This window comes from Heterocephalus glaber, unplaced genomic scaffold (assembly GCF_053883595.1).
Source record: "Heterocephalus glaber isolate CG9 unplaced genomic scaffold, H.glaber_assembly_v1.0 deba00001764, whole genome shotgun sequence".
Lineage (NCBI taxonomy): Eukaryota > Metazoa > Chordata > Mammalia > Rodentia > Bathyergidae > Heterocephalus > Heterocephalus glaber.
Window position 1 is genome coordinate 7,052,706 of NW_028258461.1, and position 21,085 is coordinate 7,073,790.

The window sequence follows — 21,085 nt, forward strand, 5'->3', positions numbered from 1 at the left end:
ACAGCCATAATATTAGCTTCATATTTTGATGGTAAAACAAAAACTATTAATAGTTTCCATGTGTTAATGTGCATTAACTATTTTTACTTTAAACAATTTAAAATGATAACAAAACATTGCAATACGGTTTTCAAGTGACAGAATAACCAGTAAATATGTTCTTTTCATCTTAGGCATGTCCTCAATGAGCTGATACAGACTGAAAGAGTATACGTTCAAGAGCTGTTTACTGTTTTGTTGGTAAGTGACTCAGATTGTGCCTTTACCCTTTTCCTGAATGGTCCCTTGCTACATTCATTAGAAAGTGTTTGAGGCAGTTTTATCTTGGTTCCCTTCCTTGTCACATGCCAACAGTGGGCATTTCTCCTATTGCTTGAGGTTGCATGCTATTTAAACATGCACATTTGTTTTCTGTCTCAGTAGTGGGAATGATTGTTTCAGAATTTATTTCAGAAGAGAGAAGCTGTTCTCTTAAGGATACAACAGATTGTTATAATTATTCCCAGGGTGCTACTTAGAGATTGCAATGTAGAGAGCTGAGAATCAGATAAGACTCATTTAACACAGATGTTATGATATTGATTTGGTCTGAGAAAACCAAAACACATTGTCAATTTAAAGAGTTGGTGACCTGTACTGTAATTGTTCATATTTGGTTTCTATTTTGTTTCCAACACCACAAGCTACCTTGAAGGTCAAGGAGCTGTCATTTTCGTTTACTCATTGAGTGGAAAACCTTGACTTTGCTCTTCTGCCTTCTAAAAAAAAAGTCATGGTTAAATTTAGGGACTAGGAGAGTTGAATGTTAAAATTCAAACATCTTTACTCACAACTTCTTTATATATTCTGCTGTACCAATATCTTTGGTAGCCCAATAAAATGTTAATGCAAATATTTTTCAAATGTATAACTGTATTTATTTTGAATAGGGCTATAGAGCAGAAATGGATAATCCGGAGATGTTTGATCTTATGCCACCTCTTCTGAGAAATAAAAAGGATGTTCTCTTTGGAAACATGGCAGAAATATATGAATTCCATAACAAGTATGTAATTGTCCAATTGAATATTTTTCAAGAAAAATTTAAAGGAGCTATAACTAGTTTATTATATTGCACATCAATATTTTTTTTCTCTGAAAATTTCGCAGCATTTTCATGAGCAGCCTAGAAAATTGCTCTGATGCCCCAGAAAGAGTGGGACCTTGTTTCCTGGAAAGAGTGAGTCTAATTATTTTTTAAAATTGTATAAAGATGGGCCACCAAAGTAGTAACTCATTTTTCAGAACAGATTTGGTGACAATAGTTTTTTTTTTATGTCTATGTTTTTGGGAGAAAATAATAGCAAACAAGTTTTGTTGCAGAACCCATTGCAGTGGAGTCCTGGAGCATGCTCTGTATTCTGTGGTATCAAACGCTTGACTTCAGTGCCTCAGTTCTGAAGGACCTAGGAATGGTGATTGTGGGAATCCAGGAACCATTCTGGCTGTGAAGATGTAACCATTGGAATCATCTTAGTGAAACTACTCTTGGGCTTGATATTTCCCTCTAATACGTGTAAAGTCTTAGAACCAAATCTCGTTTGGCTTTCAGCCACCAACATATCTATCACAGACCTTTCTGTTCCTTTTATTCAACAAAATCATTCAGAGAGATTCATTACTCCTCATCCCAAGAGTGTGCTTGGTACAGTTGATATCCAAGTGACTGTGCTCACTCCGGTAGAGTTTACTTTCAGAATATTTTTTGCTTACCCTGCTCTTCTTATCTACTTCCTTCTTTTCCTGAAAGATCAATTTGGTCTTGATTTGAGAGTCAACGTGAAAGAGGCAATTATGGAAAAGTTCAAAATAAATATTTCAGAAGGTGTTTAGGAAAGGAGAAGGCTAAGAAAGGACGTGTTTCTCAACATGTTCTAACTTTAAACACATATGAACTATGGACAAATTTTTTGCCCAACTTCCTCAAGCAATAGCGGTCTATTTTCTCTTCTGACTGTACTACATAAAGACTGCACATCCTATATTCTGCTGTGTATCTCATAAGGGTAGCACAGTTCTTGGCAACAAGTAGTGGTTTAATGAATGCTTATTGATGCTGTGTTAATTCATTTAATAGCCATCTAATGAGCACCTACTATGTAGTAAGCACTGTCCTAGGGAATGTGAATACCAAGCCAAAGACTGTTCACATAGAAAAATGGCAACCATTGTGTATGGGATGAGTTGCATTGTGTTAGAGATATACAAAGGATCCTATGGGAGTCCAAAAGAGGGACATCCCATGTAGACAAGAGGTGTAAACAATGGCTTTATAAATAGATGACTCAAGTTGAATGTTAAAAGGATGAATAAGAGCCCGGTAGATGAGGGTTAGGGAAAGATGATTCCAGGGAGAAAAAAATTACACAGGCAGGTTATGCAGCAAGGGCAGTGCCCTAGTGATGAGCCAAGGACTGCAGGCTTTAACTTGGAAGTTAGCTGCAAGTTCATTCTCTGGGGAACTCAGAGACTAATAGCATAGAAAGAGCAAGTTTCTTGCTGCCCTATCAGCTCATAGTTATGAGAAAAGCAAATTTTATAGTTCAGAACTACAGGTCCTGAAATTCCTTGGGTAATTATGCATCTTGTCATTGGGTCCAAGGGGCCTGCTCTTCCTGGAATGCAAAGAGGATCCCTTTAGGTCACTTTCCTTATAATGCTTGGCCATACTTGCTGTCGCTCAGCTTTTCTTGCTAACAGAATTCGTACCCACAAATTGGTAATATATTTGAATTTGCTCTTTATTACAGAAAGATGATTTTCAGATATATGCAAAATATTGTCAGAATAAGCCCAGATCAGAGGCAATTTGGAAGAAGTATTCAGAATGTGCCTTTTTCAAGGTATTTTAATTATTCAAGTATTGTATGTATTATGTCTGGAAGATATTGGGATATATCTTACTGTATCTGTAAATTAATTTTTCTACTTTGAGTAAATTATATATGCATATAAGTTACAGTTCTACTTCACACACACACTCACACACTCACACACTTACACACTTACACACTTACACACTTACACACTTTCTGTTCCCCAGAAACAATCACTTTCAGTGCTTTTAGCTACTTCTTTCGGTATTTACCTCTGTATCTCCACATAACATGCTGTCTTTCTCCTTCCTCCCATGAAAGATGAAGATTTAGCCCTTCTTTCCTGCCCAATGTCCCTTGACCATACACACATGTAATTTTTTTCCTCCAGATGCCAATATAGCTATGTTAGAAATTTGGGTAGATTGAAATTGTTTTTAATTATTAATGCTATATAATTTTTTTGCTTCAATGAATCATGTGATATATATTTTTCTTCCCTTTTGTTCTTCTTGCAATTATCTGTTTACTCACTTAATTTTCTTGTTACTTATCCTAACTCCTTCCCCAACTTCTCTCAGTTTCAAGAGTTATAATAAGATATTCTCAGTGTACTCACGCACTGTGATTTTCTCTAAATTTCATATTATTTGAGAATGTTCCTGTAGAGCTTTCTGACCTGCTCGTCTAGACTCACTAGGCCTGCTGCACTTTCATCTCAGCATCTTGGTCAATATCGTTTTGCAGACACAGCTCACTTACCTCTCGAACAGGCTCTTCAGCTTCCTAGGGGTCAAGTGTTTGATCATTTTTGCTTCACTCTCTTGTTTTTAAAAAATTAACTTTATTGGTACACTTTGCTAAACATAATGGTATCATTCATCATAGAGAATTTGTATCTGTACATAATATATCTTGATTCTTCTTTTTCCCCATTCCTCTCCCCTCCCTTCAGCCCTTCTTTCCCTCATTTACAAAAGCTTTGTTTCCATTTTTCCTTCCATTTTCTTTTTTTCCTTTTCTCTTTCTTCCCTCCCTTGTTCCCCTTCTCATTTGAACATTTTGTTTCCACTTCCCAGTATCTATCATCCATTTTGATCCGTATTTATACTTTGACTTTCACAAGAGAAACAATGCGATATTTAAACATATTTGTCTGATTTATTTTACTTAAAAGTATTTTTAGGTAAATGGATGCTCTCTTGTTTGGTCAGACAAATCCTCCAGTTGTTTATTAAGAAATTATGTATAGTAGGTAAGTTTTTGACAGTGTATGTCTTCAAATGTCTTTATTCTACAGGGCTGGGTACAGAATTCTAGGAAAGAAATAATTATCTTTAGAAATGGAAAGGTTTTGTTCCAATGTTTTCTGACTTCCAGTGTTGCTTTTCAGAAATCTGGTGCTGCTTTAATTTTTGGCTCATTGCGGGAGACCTAATTTTGTCCTCTGAAAGGTTATGGGAACTTAATTTATCCTTAGGATTTGGATGTTGGTGTTGTTTGCATTGTTATGCTAGTGTTGTGGTGGTCACTTTGAATTTGGAACATCCAGGCCTCATTTACTCTGATTTTTTTCTTTAATTTCCTCTACCCAGTTTGCCCCATTCTCTCTTTCTGGAATTTCTGTTGTACAGACGCTGGATGTCCTGGACTGGTCCTCTATTTCTTTTCTCTTTGTTTTCTAGTTCTTGGTCTTTTTGTTCACCTTTCTGGCATTCATTCTTTTATTTTTGTCATTAGGTTTTCAGTTTTGAAAAGAACAATTTTTGTTCTGTCCTAGCTCCTTTTAATAGAATATTATTTTTATATCATAAATTCAATAGTTTAATTCTTCTATATGAAGATAATAGATTTTTTTCCTTTAAAAATAGTTTTCCTTTAAAATTAGTTTTTTTCCTTTAAAAATAGTTTTCTTCTTTCAGAATAGTTCCTGTTGTCTTCAAATTGCTTTTCTTTTCCTTCACTTGGTATCTGCCACTCATTTTAGGTGCTTTCCTTAAATGTCTGATGATAATTGCTGTTCACTTCCATTGGGAGTAAGCACAAAAAGGCTCAATGAAAGTTTCCTGTACATTTGTGTGTTTATTGACAATGATTCTCATTCTTATGTGGTTTGTCTCAAGCTGTTTCTTTGGGATATTCCTCAATACCTGTATCTTTAGGTCCTTTCTCTTTGTCTGGTTACATTCCCCAGATTGCTATCTGGTGTATAAGCATCTGGCATCCAGTGTTGTGGTCACCACATTGAGGAAAAATCCCACCAGTTGCTCATTTTGTAGTTAGAGATGAAGTACTCTACTTGCTTTCAATGTGGTATTCTGTCATGGTTTGGACCATGTATCCCTTAGTCCAGAGACACTCTGTTTTACTCTTTCTAGATAAACATCTATTCTTCCAGGGGAGGAAAGGATAGCCACCTAGTTGTATACTGTAGTGCAGTTATTGGAGGGATTTTTATTTTAGATTTTCATACTCATTTCTTTTGATAGCAGTTTATTTGAGATATAATTAAAATGCTGTAAAGTTCACTCTTTTAAAGTATATATTGCAGTGGTTTTAGAATATTCATAAGGGTGTATAACCACCATCACAATCAATTTAAGAACAGTTTTATCACTAATAAGACACCCTGTACCTTTAACAGTCATATCCCCTCATCCCTGTAGTCCTAGGCAATCAGCAGTCAGCTTTCTGTCTCTATGGATGTACCCACTCTGAACTTTTCATATCGATGGGATCGTACACTATGTATAGATCTTTGTGTTTGCTTCTTTCATTTAGCATGATGTTTTCAAGCTTCATCCATGTTGTAGCGTGTATCAGCTCTTCATTCTTTTTATGGCTGAATCAGGTTGTGTTGACTGGGGATATTACATTTTATGTGTCTAAGCATCAGTTGATGGGCATTTGGGTTATTTCCACCTTTTGACTGCTATGAATAATCCTGCTTATGAAAGTTTTTGTGAAGTTTTTGTTTAGATACCTATTTTCATTTCTCTCAACTCTATACTTGGAGTAAAATTGTCAGGTCCAATGGTAACTCTGTGTTTAAAATTTTGAGGTACTATTGGACTGTTTTCTGCAGGGACTGTTCTGTTTCACATTCCCACCAACAGTATATGAGGGCATTGATTGGTCCACATCCTCACCAACACTTGTCATTAGCTAATTATTTCTTAAACAGACTTTGAATACTGATCTTTTTGGAACCCCACCTTCATCATCTTCTTTCAAAGGCACTTGGTATCTACTTCCTGAGTCTCTGTGAAGGGCGCCGGGACTGAGTGTGGGGAGATGTTCTGCACATAAGCCAAGCTGTTCCTTGCCTTTCCCCTGTGCTAACTTGACATTCACTTTTCTCCAGCATGTTCAGACGTTTATCACTTCTCAGTTTGGATTTCAGTTTCCAAACTTTGTCAGTATTTTCTCTTTTCCCATCTTCTTTGGGCTTTTGCCTCGAGAAAAATAGGTTTTCCATTATTTCAGTTGGATTTTGTGAATGAGGAGATCTAAAAGTATGCATCTGTTCAACATCTTTAACCATAAATTGATCAATTTTATTTGAATTGGATTGTATCTTGGATTTTATCCCTATCCAGTGGAAGGTCCTGGATCTTATTCAGATATATCCTTTCCCACTTTCTGTGTGTTCTGCATTTTCTATATGAACATTTTCCCTAAGCTGCCCCATCTTGCCTTAATTATGAGCCCTACAGTGTTCCCAGACCCAGTGTCATGTCCCTTATATTTATGGTACAGTGAGTCAATTGGTGGATGAAATATAGCACCAGTTGACGAGGGCTGTATTTTTCTTGTAATCTTAAAAATGTTTCTTCTCATACCCAGTCTGATCTATATTTAGCATACCCTATTTCTTTTCTGGACATTGGCCTGTGGAGCTGAGTCTTTTATTAATTTTCTTGTATATATTGAAGAATTTTTTCTTCCCACTAATATACTGTCATTCCTTGCGTTGTCACTTTGTAAGTATTCCACATCAATACAAATTTATATATGAAAACGTTTTAGTCTTTGAAATACTTGAATTTTCTACCTTCCGAATGTTTGAAATATTGTTTGTTGTGGTTATTATCATGACTTGTAATTTCTGTGCCACATGTAACAGATTTTTCTGACCAGATGTTCCTTGAAATAAATGTAAGAAATATTCGTGCATTGGGTCTAATCAAGGAACACTTGGCATTTTCACAGGTACATGTTTTAATTTAAATTTATTGATAATTATCTTCTAATGACAGGAACGTCAAAGAAAATTAAATCACAGGCTTGGTCTGGATTCTTATTTACTCAAGCCAGTACAGCGAATCACTAAGTATCAGTTACTGTTAAAGGTAATTACATGAAGCATTTGTTTGTTTCTTTATTTACTTGTGTGGGTCAGATGTGACAAAGCCATTTAAATGGAAGTCTTTGGGAAACCAATAGGCTGACTTTGGAAAAGGGAAAGGGATCAAGGAAAGGGGGAGAAGAGGAAGAGGATATAGAGAGAGAGGCAAATGGATTCAAAACAATCAAGATATAATGCGTGTGTGTGTGTGTGTGTGTGTGTGTACACCAATTCCCCAAAACAAATGTAACTATTATGTATCATAAATATACACTAAAAAAGGAAGTCATTGGCTGGAAGTACTAGAAATTAGTGGGCTCAATAAGTAGGAAGGCTGTAGTTGGCAGTAAAATCAGGACACTGTGTATTTTCTATGACTCCAAAGGGCAGCAATAAGTATCAACCCAGAAATAGCTGGAGCATTAGCTATTTAATTTTCCATGCAAGGTGCGATGATTCATGCAGAGTGTTGAACTAAAGAACTTTGGATATTATTAACAAGATCTAAGGTAACATATTTTTATAGTTTTGGGATTCTATTCCATGTTGACCTTCTCATTGAAAAATGCAAACGGCACTCCCCCAGTGCAATGTGAAAGGATCAGTAAATTTGGTGTCAAGCACAAATACAACATAGCTTGTTTTAAAATGTATTTTCATCTCTATGCTATATGCATCGTGAATATATCATGGATTAAACATGATTGTATATACAGGATTAAAAAGCACATGTGTAATAAAACTTATGTGCTTTAAAAACTAATCTCTAATGTGTCTTAATAGCTATTATTCCTGAGTTCCAAAATATTTTTGGGGGGTTACCGGGAATCAAACTTATGACCTTGTGCTTGCGAGGCAGGCACAGTGCCACTGAGCAAAATCCCCAGCGAGGCTTTTTGTTTTATACTGTTCAGTCACTATTTAACTCCTTCCTCAATTTTGACATTGTTATTAAATATAGTATTAAGGTGACAAAGAGCATATGAAAGAAATTACTTTAAAAAGTGACATTATCTTTGGATTCGTGCTTGAAAGCATGTTACCCAAAAGTTCATTCATTTTTCCAACTGTTTTAATATGTGCCTAATATTAACTTTAATGCCTGACTTCTAATTATAGGAGCTATTGAAATACAGCAAAGACTCTGAAGGTTCTACTCAGTTACAGGAGGCACTCGACACAATGCTGGCTTTACTGAAGTCAGTTAATGACTCCATGCATCAGATTGCAATAAATGGCTATATTGTAAGTAAATCTTAATAATTTTTGGAATTTTAGAGAGAAAGCATATCAATATCAGTTTCTTACTCTCCTAGAATCAATTGAGAAATAACATATAAGAGACAGAAAAATGGAGATCAAAATAGCATTATTACTAATAATGCTAAGTGGAAAATTAGCTTCTGACATTCTCCATGTCCTCAATGGCCTACTCCCAAGTCTAGACCTAGAGAGATCTTCCTTAAAGGAGTATTTAAGACCCCTCGGGAGGCTATTGTTTCAGAATTGCTGTTTGCTCTAGGCTGGCATAGAGATGAAAGAAAAAGATTAAATCTCCAGTTTGCAGCCTTTTAATAGATTGGCTCCACCCAGTGGGGAAACTTGGAGTGGTGTATGTCACGAACCAATTGGAGAGATGGACAGAGATAGTGTAGCTGAAATATCTCTGCCTGGAGATGATATGAAGCCAGGGAACTGGAAGTTTCTTTTATCCTCCATCCCCACAGTAATTTTGTACATATGAGATGCATGGCGTGTTTCACATAAAAGGTTATAATAAATTCATACAAATTATGCTTCAGAGTTTTAGTAGGTCAAGCGAAACACTAAAATGCTGATGTCAGGAATTTGAATGTCACTCTGCCTTGTACTAATGGTCTTTGCTTTTCCATTCTAGGGAAATTTAAGTGAGCTCGGCAAGATGATAATGCAAGGTGGATTCAGTGTTTGGATAGGACACAGGAAAGGTGCTACAAAAATGAAGGATTTCGCTAGATTCAAACCAATGCAGAGACACCTTTTCCTGTATGAAAAAGCTATTGTTTTTTGTAAGAGACGCACTGAAACTGGAGAAGGCTCTGATAGATACCCGTCATACAGTTTTAAGCACTGTTTGAAAGTAAGAGAATTTGAACTGTGTAATGTAATATTGAAACTTTTTAATTTTCATTAGCACATGCTTGCAATACGTAAGGATTACATTCCTTGTATGGAGTTGATACATGTACATAAAACATCTTAATCCCCCTCTCCAATCTCTCAGTCCTTTTCCCTTTTGGGAAAGATCTATTTCTCTGTCTCCTATTTATCTATCTTTTATTTTTCACTTTAATGAGTGGGTTTTATACTTTCGTCACACATCACTTTATTTACAGGGAATCTTAAGTAGAAGTCATATAGAAGTCAGGCTTGAAATGGGGGGGGGGGCGCAGACCTTTGATTCCTTCCTTCCTCTTTTACTGCAGTCCCAGGCATTCTCCAAGGGGCTCTCTAGTGTCCTGCAGAGCACAGTTTGAAACAACAAGAAGCGTCCCAGCCTCCTGCATGAACATTCTCTTGCCAGTGGCACAGACTGAATTCTTGCTCTTCCATCAGGGGCCTTTTAATGTTACAGGAGAGGCAAAGAGGAAAGGGTTTCATCCTTTCCTTCAGTGCAGTTTAAAATGGGAGAAATTATGTGTTTAGCGTAGTCCCACCTTTCTTTCTGCCCCTTCTGCACTCCCAGGGCCATGCTTCCTGAGTATCCAAAGCCACTCACAGCTAAATCCTCTCCATAGCTGCCCTGTCCTATCCTTCAAAACGGTTTTATTATCTCCTACAACCAAAACTACCATTCTCTCCTAATATTAGTTTGGTATTAAAACGAGAGCAGTACTGTTTGAGGAAGTCACTGGTAACCCAGTAATACTTCCAGCTGGATCTGCCATCAGACAAGAGGAACTTCTCTTTCACATGGGGCTGTAACTCGTGAATTTGATCATTTTTTTTAACACCTAATGAAGTTTACCTTTCACTTTTTAAATTCTAAAGATGATATAACATTTTTTAGAGAACAGTCAGAAAATACTGAAAATTATTGCCCTTGGTTCCCCAACCCCTAGCATTTTAGCCATTTTTCATGAGCGTGTTCTTTTAAGTTGTCATTACCGGTATATTTGAGAGTCGATGGGATTCTCGGCAGCAGTTATGAAGGGGCCAGGTGATGCTGTCGTGCAGTAGGTTGAGGTATTAATGTACAGAGGCTACTAGAGAAACTGGCCTTGGTTTTGATTCTTTCTGTAGGGTCACCTGCCCCAAGTTACTCCTAATAAGATGCTCAACCCGGCCCAGATCTTCCTACTGTTTTATCCTCCTCGCTTCACTTCTGGATCCACAGCAGCCACACAGCTTCTTTAACACTCCAGCTATCTTCAGCACAAATGCCCAGCTGCTCATTTAATACTAACAGTCCACCTCTAAGCCCCCAAATTTTGACAAGTCTTTTATGTTTCTGATACACATGGATTAAGTACCAAGAAGTTGTAATGTCTTTCAGGCAGGGTTTAGATCTGTTATCCATGTGCTTATTCTTTGGGAAGGGGCTTTCCCTCCATAGGCAGGTTTAATCCAGATTCATCAGATTCACCTTTTACTTGTGGGGGACCTACTTACTACCTAATACAGAATTTCTGATTTTTATTGATATTTTACCTTTAATATGACATAATTATGGTCATGCCAGCAGAATGTTTCTCAAGTACAAAGCAAGGAGGGACCAATGTGAGGTAATGAAATCAAGAGAATTGAAACTGTAGTAGTTACCATAGAAACAAAGGTGAGAAATATTTCAATGGAAGATAGAATTCTGGGCTTGGTGACTTACTAGATATAGGAAAAAAGTAATACTTGATTCTTGAAGAAAAATCTGTTTAATTTTTTCTTTGATTCTCTGATAATTTCTAATATCCTTAATTTTAAAAGTTAGTCAATGATGCCTGAAAGGCTTTAGGCAAGGATTTCTAGGAAAATGGTGATGCTGCAGTTGGTGAAAAATGGAAAGCAGGGTGTTTCTCAAGCTTTATTGTACTTGCTTCCTCTTGGTTATGTGTCATGAGACTCCAGCATTAAGCAATCTCTGGCATGACTAGTCAATACGGTACTTATCAGATAGGGGTTACTTATGTCAGAGTCTTGCCTTGGTGGAGAGGACCAGTAGAGATGCTTCACTGCTGAGAGTCTTCTAGATCTTGTCTGGACTTCACCATAGCACACTGGACTCCCATGCCCTGATCATGTCCTTCTGTATTTTGAGGACACAATCAGGCCATGTTGTATTTTAAGTCAGCCACTTATCTGCAAGTGAAAACCCTCTCTAAGGTCACAGTTAATCAGATAGATATACTGAGTCCTTCAGATTCTTCAGTTCATGTTTTATTATCATTACCTCTTATTTTAATTGAAGAAACATGCGCCTATGGCTACATTTTCAGAGCAACTCCAAAGTTCACTTAATAATCATGTGCTATATGTTAGCAGTGAAAACTAATAAAAATATTGCAGTTCATATAAGGGAAAGAATAGGAAGCAAATTCATACTCTGAAAAGCTCATTATGTGATCTGAGCACTTAATGCATATTAAGCTGTATGAAACAGAGGTTCTTTTTATTTCATAGGTAAGGAAATGGAATTTCAGAAAAGTTCAGCAACTCACAGCAAGACACATAGCCCTTTCTGACTCCAAAGCCTACGTGCTTTTAGCTTACCAAGCTACTTAAGATAAAAGCCATGTGATGAAACACAATCAATTTTTTTAAAAAGATTGAATGTGACATTATTATTCATCTTATATCTGAATATTTGAGCAGAAGTAGGTTAGAATGGTGTAGTAAGAACCCAAAACTATTTGGGGACATTTTCAAAGTAACTTCTGACTATACTCAGGATGCATATCAGAGGCTCTTTCATTTCCAGGCATAATTGCTTTCCTTTTCCTTAAGAGGGAATCGACTAACACTACCTTTAATACTTATGTTCTAATTAGGGCCATTTAGGAGGCTAATAAGTGGAGCAGAGTGAGACAAACCTTCGGGTAATTAGGTAGGAATTGAAAGAAAAGGAGAAAGGCAAAAGAGAATATAGAAGGAAATAAAATTGCCCCAAATGGAATTAACCAAGGTATTATTAGCAAATGGTAGAGAAGATTGTACAAACCACAAACATATGGAGAAGAAGAAAAGCTGTGATAAGAAATATTGTGTACAGAAGTTTTAGTGGCTATAAGAAGACATTACTGACTCACGACAGATATTTTAGTTTCTGTAGTGGTTGGTTCTTCTCTGTCCCATAAAATGGATGTATATAACTTAGAGGAATTCTACAGAGATAAGTATTAAATTTGTAAGATTAATAATCTGCAAATAATTACTTGAACCAAATATTTAAATTTCTGATGTTTTTTCACTGATGTTTAGTTTGACAATAGTTTGTTATAATAGTGTGTAGTTAATTTATAATAGGATTCAATGGTAGATGGGCTACTTGGATACTTAGATTTTATTACATTTGTGTCAAACACTGGGATGGAGCTCATCATCCAAACTATAAAGTGCCTAGTTCCATGCAAACACTTAAATACTGTGCCTATCATTCTATTTATCATTTCATATTCATTGAATATAAAATGTGTATTTTGCCCGTGATAAATTCTGTTCCACTTAGAGTATGGTGATGTAGATTTAATGTAATTTTATATTCAAAATAAAATGCTCGTCAAAATTTTGACATATTTGTTGTAGATGGATGAAGTTGGAATCACAGAATATGTAAAAGGTGACAACCGCAAGTTTGAAATCTGGTATGGTGGGAAGGAAGAAGTTTATATTGTACAGGTTGGTCATTATAAAATTATTCTAGAAACCTTAATCTACATTAAGATATAAAAGTCTGAGTTGGTAAAAATAACTTTGCTCATATTTCAAAATATCTCACTCTTTTCATATAGATCACTTGCATATTATTTGAGTATTTTTAGTGCTGTACTTAACATTTTTTCCTATAGTACGTTTTCTTTTAGTTAAGGTACTACTTCAGTTGAGGTGTTCTATAGTGCTTTTTTTCCCTAATTACACTAGGAGACTTATCAACTGTAGCTGACAGTTCAGCAGGTGCGTCTCTGACCTCATCAAGTTTCTAGATCTATGAAATCGCCATGATTCTGAGTTCTTCTTGTTCTCAGCATTCAGAGGGCACCTGATTTCAAGACATGGGGGATATGACAGCTCAGATTTCCTCCTTGCTTCTGAAGAACAGGGTTAAAGCTCTGTCCAGAAGAGCTGTAGAGTCCACCCTCTTTCAGGGAAAGTGAGAGGAATCAGAGTATTTCAAGAAGATGTTGCCATCAGTATTCAATAATTCTTTGAATCATGACTTGTGACTCCTCTAGAGGCTGTCATCTGCTGCAAATGTGCAGTGCTTTTTCTTTAATTCTGCACAATCCCTAAAAATACTTTGTTCTGGTTTTAAGACATAATACTTGGTAAGATTTGACAAACCTATCTTGTAAGTAATGGGATGATATTTAAGGAAGCTTTCATGTTTCATCAGTTACAAGATTATTCTGCCATAATTTTATTTTCAGAAATATTAGAGTTTGCTCTATTTTACCAATATAAGACAAGAATATTTATATTTTCAAAATAACCTTACTGAAAAGAGAAAAATCAATGAAATTATATTTTGCATTTCACCCAGTTGTTGTTATTCCACTATTTAAGGACAAATTAGGAATGATTTTGACTGTATTATTTCATCCAATCTGATAACTGATGGCTAGCTTCTTAGAAGTTTTAAGAACCAAAATGCTAGAATTTGTATATGGTGTTTTGGGAGCAGATCACGTTTGATATATTTAATTACATTTGTTCTATTATAGACACAGTGTTTTTAAAGAAAATGTGCCTTCCACCCTTTTTACATCTTTAGGCTCCTAATGTAGACGTGAAGATGTCATGGTTAAAAGAAATAAGAAATATTTTGTTGAAGCAACAGGAGCTTATGACAGGTAAATTCAAATATGCATTCTTCAGGACAGGAAGTATAGTAACAGCTCATGGACTCAGATTTTGTGAAATTTTTGCAGAGAATGGGACTGATATTTATTCTATTTATAATGAATAGGTTTTAATGAAATAAGTGGGAAATTGAGATTCAGAAAGTAATTTAAATTATTTTATACTACAAAATAAACCTTACTGCTTGAGAAGCAGTTGAGAAGCAACACAGTGATCTGACTGTGTTAATTCCCAGTCCCTCAAAGGAGGCAAATTGCTTAGGAACTCAAGTAATTGGTACCGGATAAGGTTGGGATAGACAGCTGTTCCCAGTTCTAGGCTGGAACTCCTTGAATAAAATATGACAATGTTTGGACCTTTTCCAATTCCAACTTTACACTGGCCTTCCCTCTGGTTATTTCAAGTCCCTGGAAGTGTGTGTGTGTGTGTGTGTGTGTGAGAGAGAGAGAGAGAGAGAGAGAGAGAGAGAGAGAGAGAGAGAGAGAGAGAGAGAGAGAGAGAGAGAGAGTGGGGGGGGGGAGGGAGAATGAGAATGAATGAGAATATGTCATTAGCCTTCATGGAAGTAGGAAGTGTGGCTTCGGAATGATACTTATATAAACTCTGTTGTATTTCATAGTTAAAAAACAGATGCAACAGGATCAGTTAACAGAACAGGATCAACTTTCTCCTCAGCAGAATGATGAGTAAGTGATAATTGTTTAAGAAATATCACTCCTACAATCGTATCTTTTCTGTGTGTAATGGGAAACAATGTACTACAGTATCTCAGACAAAAGCAGACCTGCCATTTTAGCAATAACTCATCCGGTTTCACAAACATCATTATCCCAGTTCTAGCCATGTGTTTGTTGGTGCCTGATGGTCCTTAACAGTTATTCCTCAGACTGTTATTTAAACATAATTAAAATGCTTTGCTCTCCAGTTTTATCACAGGAAGATTTGCAAATAGGCAGGCAGTAAAAATGGCCGCACTCATGGCTTTCTTGTCCAGGTATTTTTGGTTACCTTCAATCTGATTGAAGAAAGAGTTGTAGGAATGTGGAAAGGGATCAGATAAAGGACTGGCTTCCAGCTTTCAGTCCCTTGATGGAGAGCACTTGCTGGTGATTTAGCCTTTCTTTCTACCTGGTTAGAGAGGTGGTTTAAATCCTGGGAAGGAGCCGAGCCTAGACACAACCACAAGGTCCCACACTGCTGCTGGTGTAGAGATGTGGCCTTTATATTTTGCCTTTAGGAATCCTTGAAAGTAGAAAGTCTGCAGATCACTTGCATATATGCAGAAAGAGTTTCCACACTGATTCCAAAGTCCTGGCAAAGAGATTAACCGTGCAGTATCTATGTGATGTAGGGATTGTTGAATGATTTACAAGAAATATTTGTTTTTCCTTTTTTGCTCATCATCTTTCAGAAGTAACTAATGTGAGAGGCAGTGCCACTCAGGCTCATCTGGGGCGTAAGGAGAACCCAAGTCACTGCTCAGTCTTTTATCCTACATTATAGAAGCAAAGACTTTAATTTGCATGCAGGAGTTAGCTTAATAGTAGCTGGTACAAACTCAACAGTATGAGGCTTAATCCACAGTTTCAGGCTTAATCTTAATTTATATACATCTTCTCTAATTCATTAAAGATAAAAGTCCACAGAGCCATGGAAATTATACACAACATACTTGCCTTGAATCTAGAAGGGCCTGATTTTTTCTTTGCATAAAAGAGAACCTGCTGACTTGAGTCCTAGGATTCAAGCTTCTCTATATTATGAACTATTGTCATGCAGCTGTGTGAATGGACTCTCAGAGCTTGTTCTTAACACATGATATCGGTGGAAGACACACACTTTTTAACTTCGTACTATTCTTAGAGTGTATAGAAGCTCACTTATTGTTATTCATTACTATTTCAGAAAACCACAGGCAGCTTTTGTAAGTGTTGAGGAAACTGAAACGGAGCACACCGGTGCTATGGTGGAGGGCAGTGAGACTATTGTGTCAGTTCAGGCAGAAGCAAATGCAGGTATGTGTCATGGTCATCTCAAGATGAGATTCATGGCTGTGCAAGTTCTTAATTCCCATTGCTAATTTGAGAAATCTTTCCATCTGGTGGGCACTATAGAGCAGTGGTTGTCAAAGTGTCACCCTGGAGCAGGAGCATTAGCATCACCTGGAACTTGATGTATGGAAGGCATCTTCTTTGGCTCTCTCCACCCCAGACTTTCTGAGTCAGAAGCTCTGGCTGGGCATGAGGCCCAGCCATCTGAATGTGGGCCAACCTCTATACGATTCTGATCTGGGTTCAAGTCTGTTAGCCCCTGCAGTAGAGGATGTAGAGATGACTAAAACATACATTGATCTCAAGCAGTGCACTTTTCATACTCTTACTTTTTTCAGTACTCTTATTTTAATAGATAGAGAAGAGTCATTTACAACTGGAATGTTTATTGTTCTTCTGAGAATTGTGCTATTTGAAGTGATTTTAAACATTTATGTAATTCAACAAATGCTAATGTAACATGATCTGTAAGCCCATAATTGTGCAAAGTATTGGGCATACAGTCTAAATAAAATACATTCAGCCACCATTTTTATGAAGTTAGGAGAGTGGAAAGATTATTCAACAAGAAATTAAAATTAAATGTGGTAAATGTCACAATAGGGAGGTACAGGTGCCGTAGAAGCACACAATAGGATCCCCTAAACTACTCGGCATCAGCAGCATAGACGCCTCAGGAGAAATGCTAAGCAGAGTGCCTGGTACTCAGTACTTAAATATGATAGTCCTTAAGCTGGAAGAGTTTCCGAGTAGTTGAGGAGAAACAAGTACTGATAACCTTGCTCAGTTTTCTGTTATCCATTTAAAGGTCACTTCCCTCAGGTTGGCCCCCAGAGCACTAAGGTGAGAACCTAGTATCAATGCATACATTTGACAGGTATGAAAACCAAGTCAGAGAAATTGCCATGACTTTTCCAAGGTTATGTGAATAGTTTGATGTGGCCAAGATGAGATTCTGCTAATTTGTAATTTAGACTACTTAATCTAAGTCAGTTCATGTTTTAAACAAAATTAAGTGCCACCTACAGTACAGGGTCTTAGAGGGCATCTAATGTGTAATACCTGATCTCTACCTAGTAGCAGAGATAAGCCAAGCCAAAATAATACCAGGTAGAAGATAATAAGGACTGTTTCAATGTAACCAATACAATTCTGTAAGGAAGGATAAATATTCTCTAAAATGTTATTTAACTTAATACTTTTAACAACTCTCCCACCAACCCCAATGTGCAACCATTCTAAAAAGTAAAAAGAGAATGGGACAGTCCAGGCATTTTCTCGGAAGTTCCCAAGTTCCCAAATAGTACAATCTAATGAGCAATTTTATTATATAGTGCAAGATACTAATCTGAAGGATACACCCTAGAGTATTACGTTTAGTTTACTTCTCACCTTTTAGTGAATCAGCACCTTTAAGTAATGGCTACACTCAACATTTTTCTTGTAGTTTGGCCTGAGAAGTCACAGTCTGCAGAAAACCCTGAAGAGCCTGAGGAATGGCCAAGCAACTATTTCTACTCTACTTTTGATGGCAATGAAGAAGGAAATAGAACCTTAATGGTTAGTAGTGACATTAAAATTGTTGAGGCAGTGTCATTGATGAAGTAGATGGGACACCTAGAGACAATATCTTAAAGTCATTAACTAGATCCCATAGCCAAAACATTTGAAGCATATCTTATTATGAATATTCAGTAAATAGTTCTTTCTTTACCTAGAACTCAATTGAGCTATACACAGAGCTCCACTGAAATTGATGAAATATTCAATCTTTCCAAATCTCTGTAAATTGAACTGTCTTATCTTTTTCTTAAAAAAAAATTTAAGGTGTTTCTTTCAGTATTTCTCTTTATGTTTATAAGATTTTCTTTAAATTTTTATTTTAAAATAATTTATAAATTCACAAAAATTGGCAAAAATAGTACAGAGCAGTCCTGTATACCCTTCACCCAGGTTTCCCTAATGGTGACATCTTGAATAATTATAGTAAATTTTCAAAACCTAGGGATTGACATTGGTAATATCCACAGACCTTATTCAAATAGATTTCACCAGGTTTCCATGCACTTATTTAAGTGTGTATATGTAGCTCTGTGTAATTTTACCCACTACTGTGTTTTTCATTTATACATATAAGAATCAGAGAATAAAGAAGCTTCAAATATACCGTAGAAATCAGTTTAGATTCCAGATTGGAAAATATAGGAAATAAAAATTACATGTTAAAAAAAGACTTCAAAACCTCTAGGGAATATATTTTAGCAAGTTCTCGAAAAATGTGCTAATGATACCAAATATCAGCATATCAGAGCAAGGGGAGCACCCTGAAAAATTAAAGGAAGTTGCTTTAGGGCAAATGTGTTTTGTAGAAGAAATAGTTTCCAAGTAGTTAAGCTCCTACTGGTTTATTAGAAGGGAGTTTAGACCACTGAGGGGAAATCCCTACTTTTCAGAAGCCACCAGCTTGGAGGGTGGAAATGCTGCTTTGCAGTGGACTGCTCCTTGGTGTCTTTCAGAGGAACCCACTCATTTATTTCAGAAGGTCTAATGTTGGTGTGAGAGAGTAACAGCATGGGTAATGACAGGGCTGCACAGCATTGACTCTGAAATCCTTTCTTTAAAAAAGTAATAGTTGTTCTTCTTCGGATAATACGATGACCATAATACATATTTGTATGGTAGCTTATAGTTTACCAAATGACTTCTCAATTAATATTAGCAGCGCTAGTGTGAGAAAGGCCAAATTCTCTTACCTGTAATTTACAGAGGGGAAACTAAGACTCGAAGATGGCAAGAGATATGTGTAAATTGTCTAGAATATCAGTTCTCAAGTTTTGAATAAAGGAATGCTTTATATTCTTAAAAATTGAGAACACCAAAGAACTCTCATACAGGTTACATCTGTTGATATTTCCCTTACTATAAATGAAAACTGAGAAATAAAAGTTTATTTATTGTACATTATTAATAACCTTATTGTAAATGTGTATAAATAACATCTTTATTAAAAATGACATTTTTCAAAACAAAGAAATGAGTGAGGAGAGTGGCATTTAAATACTTTTTAAATCTCTTTAACGTCTGGTTTAGTAAGACAGTTGGATTCTCCTATCTACTCTTGCATTCAATCTGCTATGCTATCACACACCAGACAGTCTGTAGAAAACTCTGCTGTGTGTTTGTGAGAGGATGAGAGTGAAAAAGGCAAATAATGCCTTAATGTGTGCTTGACTTTCATATCCCTTGAAATGATCTCAGGAACCCCAAGGGTCTGCCTCCCACTTGCAGGACCACTGGTTTTGACTAGTATTAAAGAGATTAATTTCCCTAACTAATATTATCTGAGGATGAACTGGATTAGAGTACTAGGTAGTTCAGATGTGACCAAAAAGCCAGAGCAAGCCAGTTTGTGTTTAAGCATTTGTTATAGATGACCTGTGAAGGAAGGGATTGTTGAGAACTGAGCCTTCAGTAATCATTTTTCCAGCTATGGAGTCACAAAATAGACTAAATATGCAAAATTGATCAATGTTTTAATCACGGGATGGGAATGCAGGAAACCTGTTAATTTTCCTCTTCTCCCAATAATTCTCTGAGTTGTGCTACTAAGGAAATCGTACAAAAGAGCAATACAATGCATTGTATCCCCCACCCCAAAATGAAGTTGGAATGACCTGCTCTCTTTTGGCTTCACTTCATTAATTTGAAAACTGAGAAGTAATGGGTTCCACTTCCCTTGTAGAGACCCATGTCGGACATGGCTGTCCTATATTGATGAAGCTACTATGTCAAATGGCAAGTAGCTCTTTCCTGCCTGCTCTTCAGCCCATTTGGAAAAAATACTACTCAAAGGACGTTCAGCCCAAATGATGTGGATGTTATTTTCAGGTTATTTCTTTTGGACTTGCAAAAAATCAACAGCACATCATTTTTTCTTTTGTTTCAACAAGTTTTAATTTTGGTACTCTTTATCTTTAAAATAGTGCATTCAATGTATAAGATATTCTGCTGGAAAAAATTCTCATCTCAACACTTTCGGACTTAAAAATTGTTTCTTCTCTGTATCTTTGTAACCAAATGCAATCCGTGTGCCTTGGATTATTTAGCTTATTATGAACTAAGTTAAAATTATGGCTGCAAAATGATTAAGGTCAAGTGAAGCACAACATTGTGATTTAATAGGCTTTTATTGGATCTAGAGCTTTTGTGACCATTATTTTAACCTGTGCAAAAATGATACATACTTCAGAAATCCTTTTGGGGGCAGTAGTAAATTTTGTTCAGAGCTATCGCCTTTTGTATGTGCCAAAATAAAAATTTCATAAGAGTAGTTTACAAATAATTGTATTTAAAATTTACTATTTTCATTCTTGTTTTTTTCTGGATTTATGCTTATAATTCATGTTACAAATTAATTGTGCTGTATTATTTTCTGTACATTTCATGCTGTAATTCTCTTTTTCCAAATAAAAACGAAGTCTTCAGGTTATATAAACCCAGGTTCTGCTTTGTTTTTCCATCACAAGCTGCTCAAGTTTGTTCTTGCAAAGCTGTTTCAGCTACCACATTTACCTTTGAAGTAGAGCGACTTCTTTATGTCCAGAGAGAAGGCAGTTATGCAAGCAGTTTTACAATCAAATTTGTAATACAATTTTTCAAAACAACTTTCCAGTCTCCAGGGAAATATAAAGCCCTAGCAGACTGCAGGAAGAAAGGTTCAGAAAACCTCCTGATTAGAAATGGTGATGTCATTCAGCTTCTCCATGAAGATGCTGAGGGTC

General features: G+C 36.3%; 1 protein-coding gene across 24 annotated transcripts in view; it reads left to right on the forward strand.

The window, feature by feature from the left end:
* Mcf2 (MCF.2 cell line derived transforming sequence) overlaps positions 1–20,793 on the forward strand; it is a 106,787-nt gene extending 85,994 nt beyond the window's left edge. For 10 of the 24 annotated variants that reach the window (XM_021242527.2, XM_021242528.2, XM_021242529.2 and 7 more), the window contains 13 exons: positions 174–240; positions 930–1,045; positions 1,150–1,219; positions 2,790–2,882; positions 7,115–7,207; positions 8,323–8,448; positions 9,101–9,322; positions 12,979–13,071; positions 14,165–14,243; positions 14,873–14,939; positions 16,159–16,268; positions 17,752–17,864; positions 20,047–20,793. In XM_021242527.2, the coding sequence (XP_021098186.2) occupies positions 174–240; positions 930–1,045; positions 1,150–1,219; positions 2,790–2,882; positions 7,115–7,207; positions 8,323–8,448; positions 9,101–9,322; positions 12,979–13,071; positions 14,165–14,243; positions 14,873–14,939; positions 16,159–16,268; positions 17,752–17,864; positions 20,047–20,079 (1,282 nt within the window). In that variant the 3' untranslated portion in view covers positions 20,080–20,793. The remainder of the gene's footprint in view (positions 1–173; positions 241–929; positions 1,046–1,149; positions 1,220–2,789; positions 2,883–7,114; positions 7,208–8,322; positions 8,449–9,100; positions 9,323–12,978; positions 13,072–14,164; positions 14,244–14,872; positions 14,940–16,158; positions 16,269–17,751; positions 17,865–20,046) is intronic. The other 14 variants (XM_087202143.1, XM_087202144.1, XM_087202146.1 and 11 more) reach the window with 6 other exon arrangements.
* The last annotated feature ends 292 nt before the right edge of the window (positions 20,794–21,085 follow it).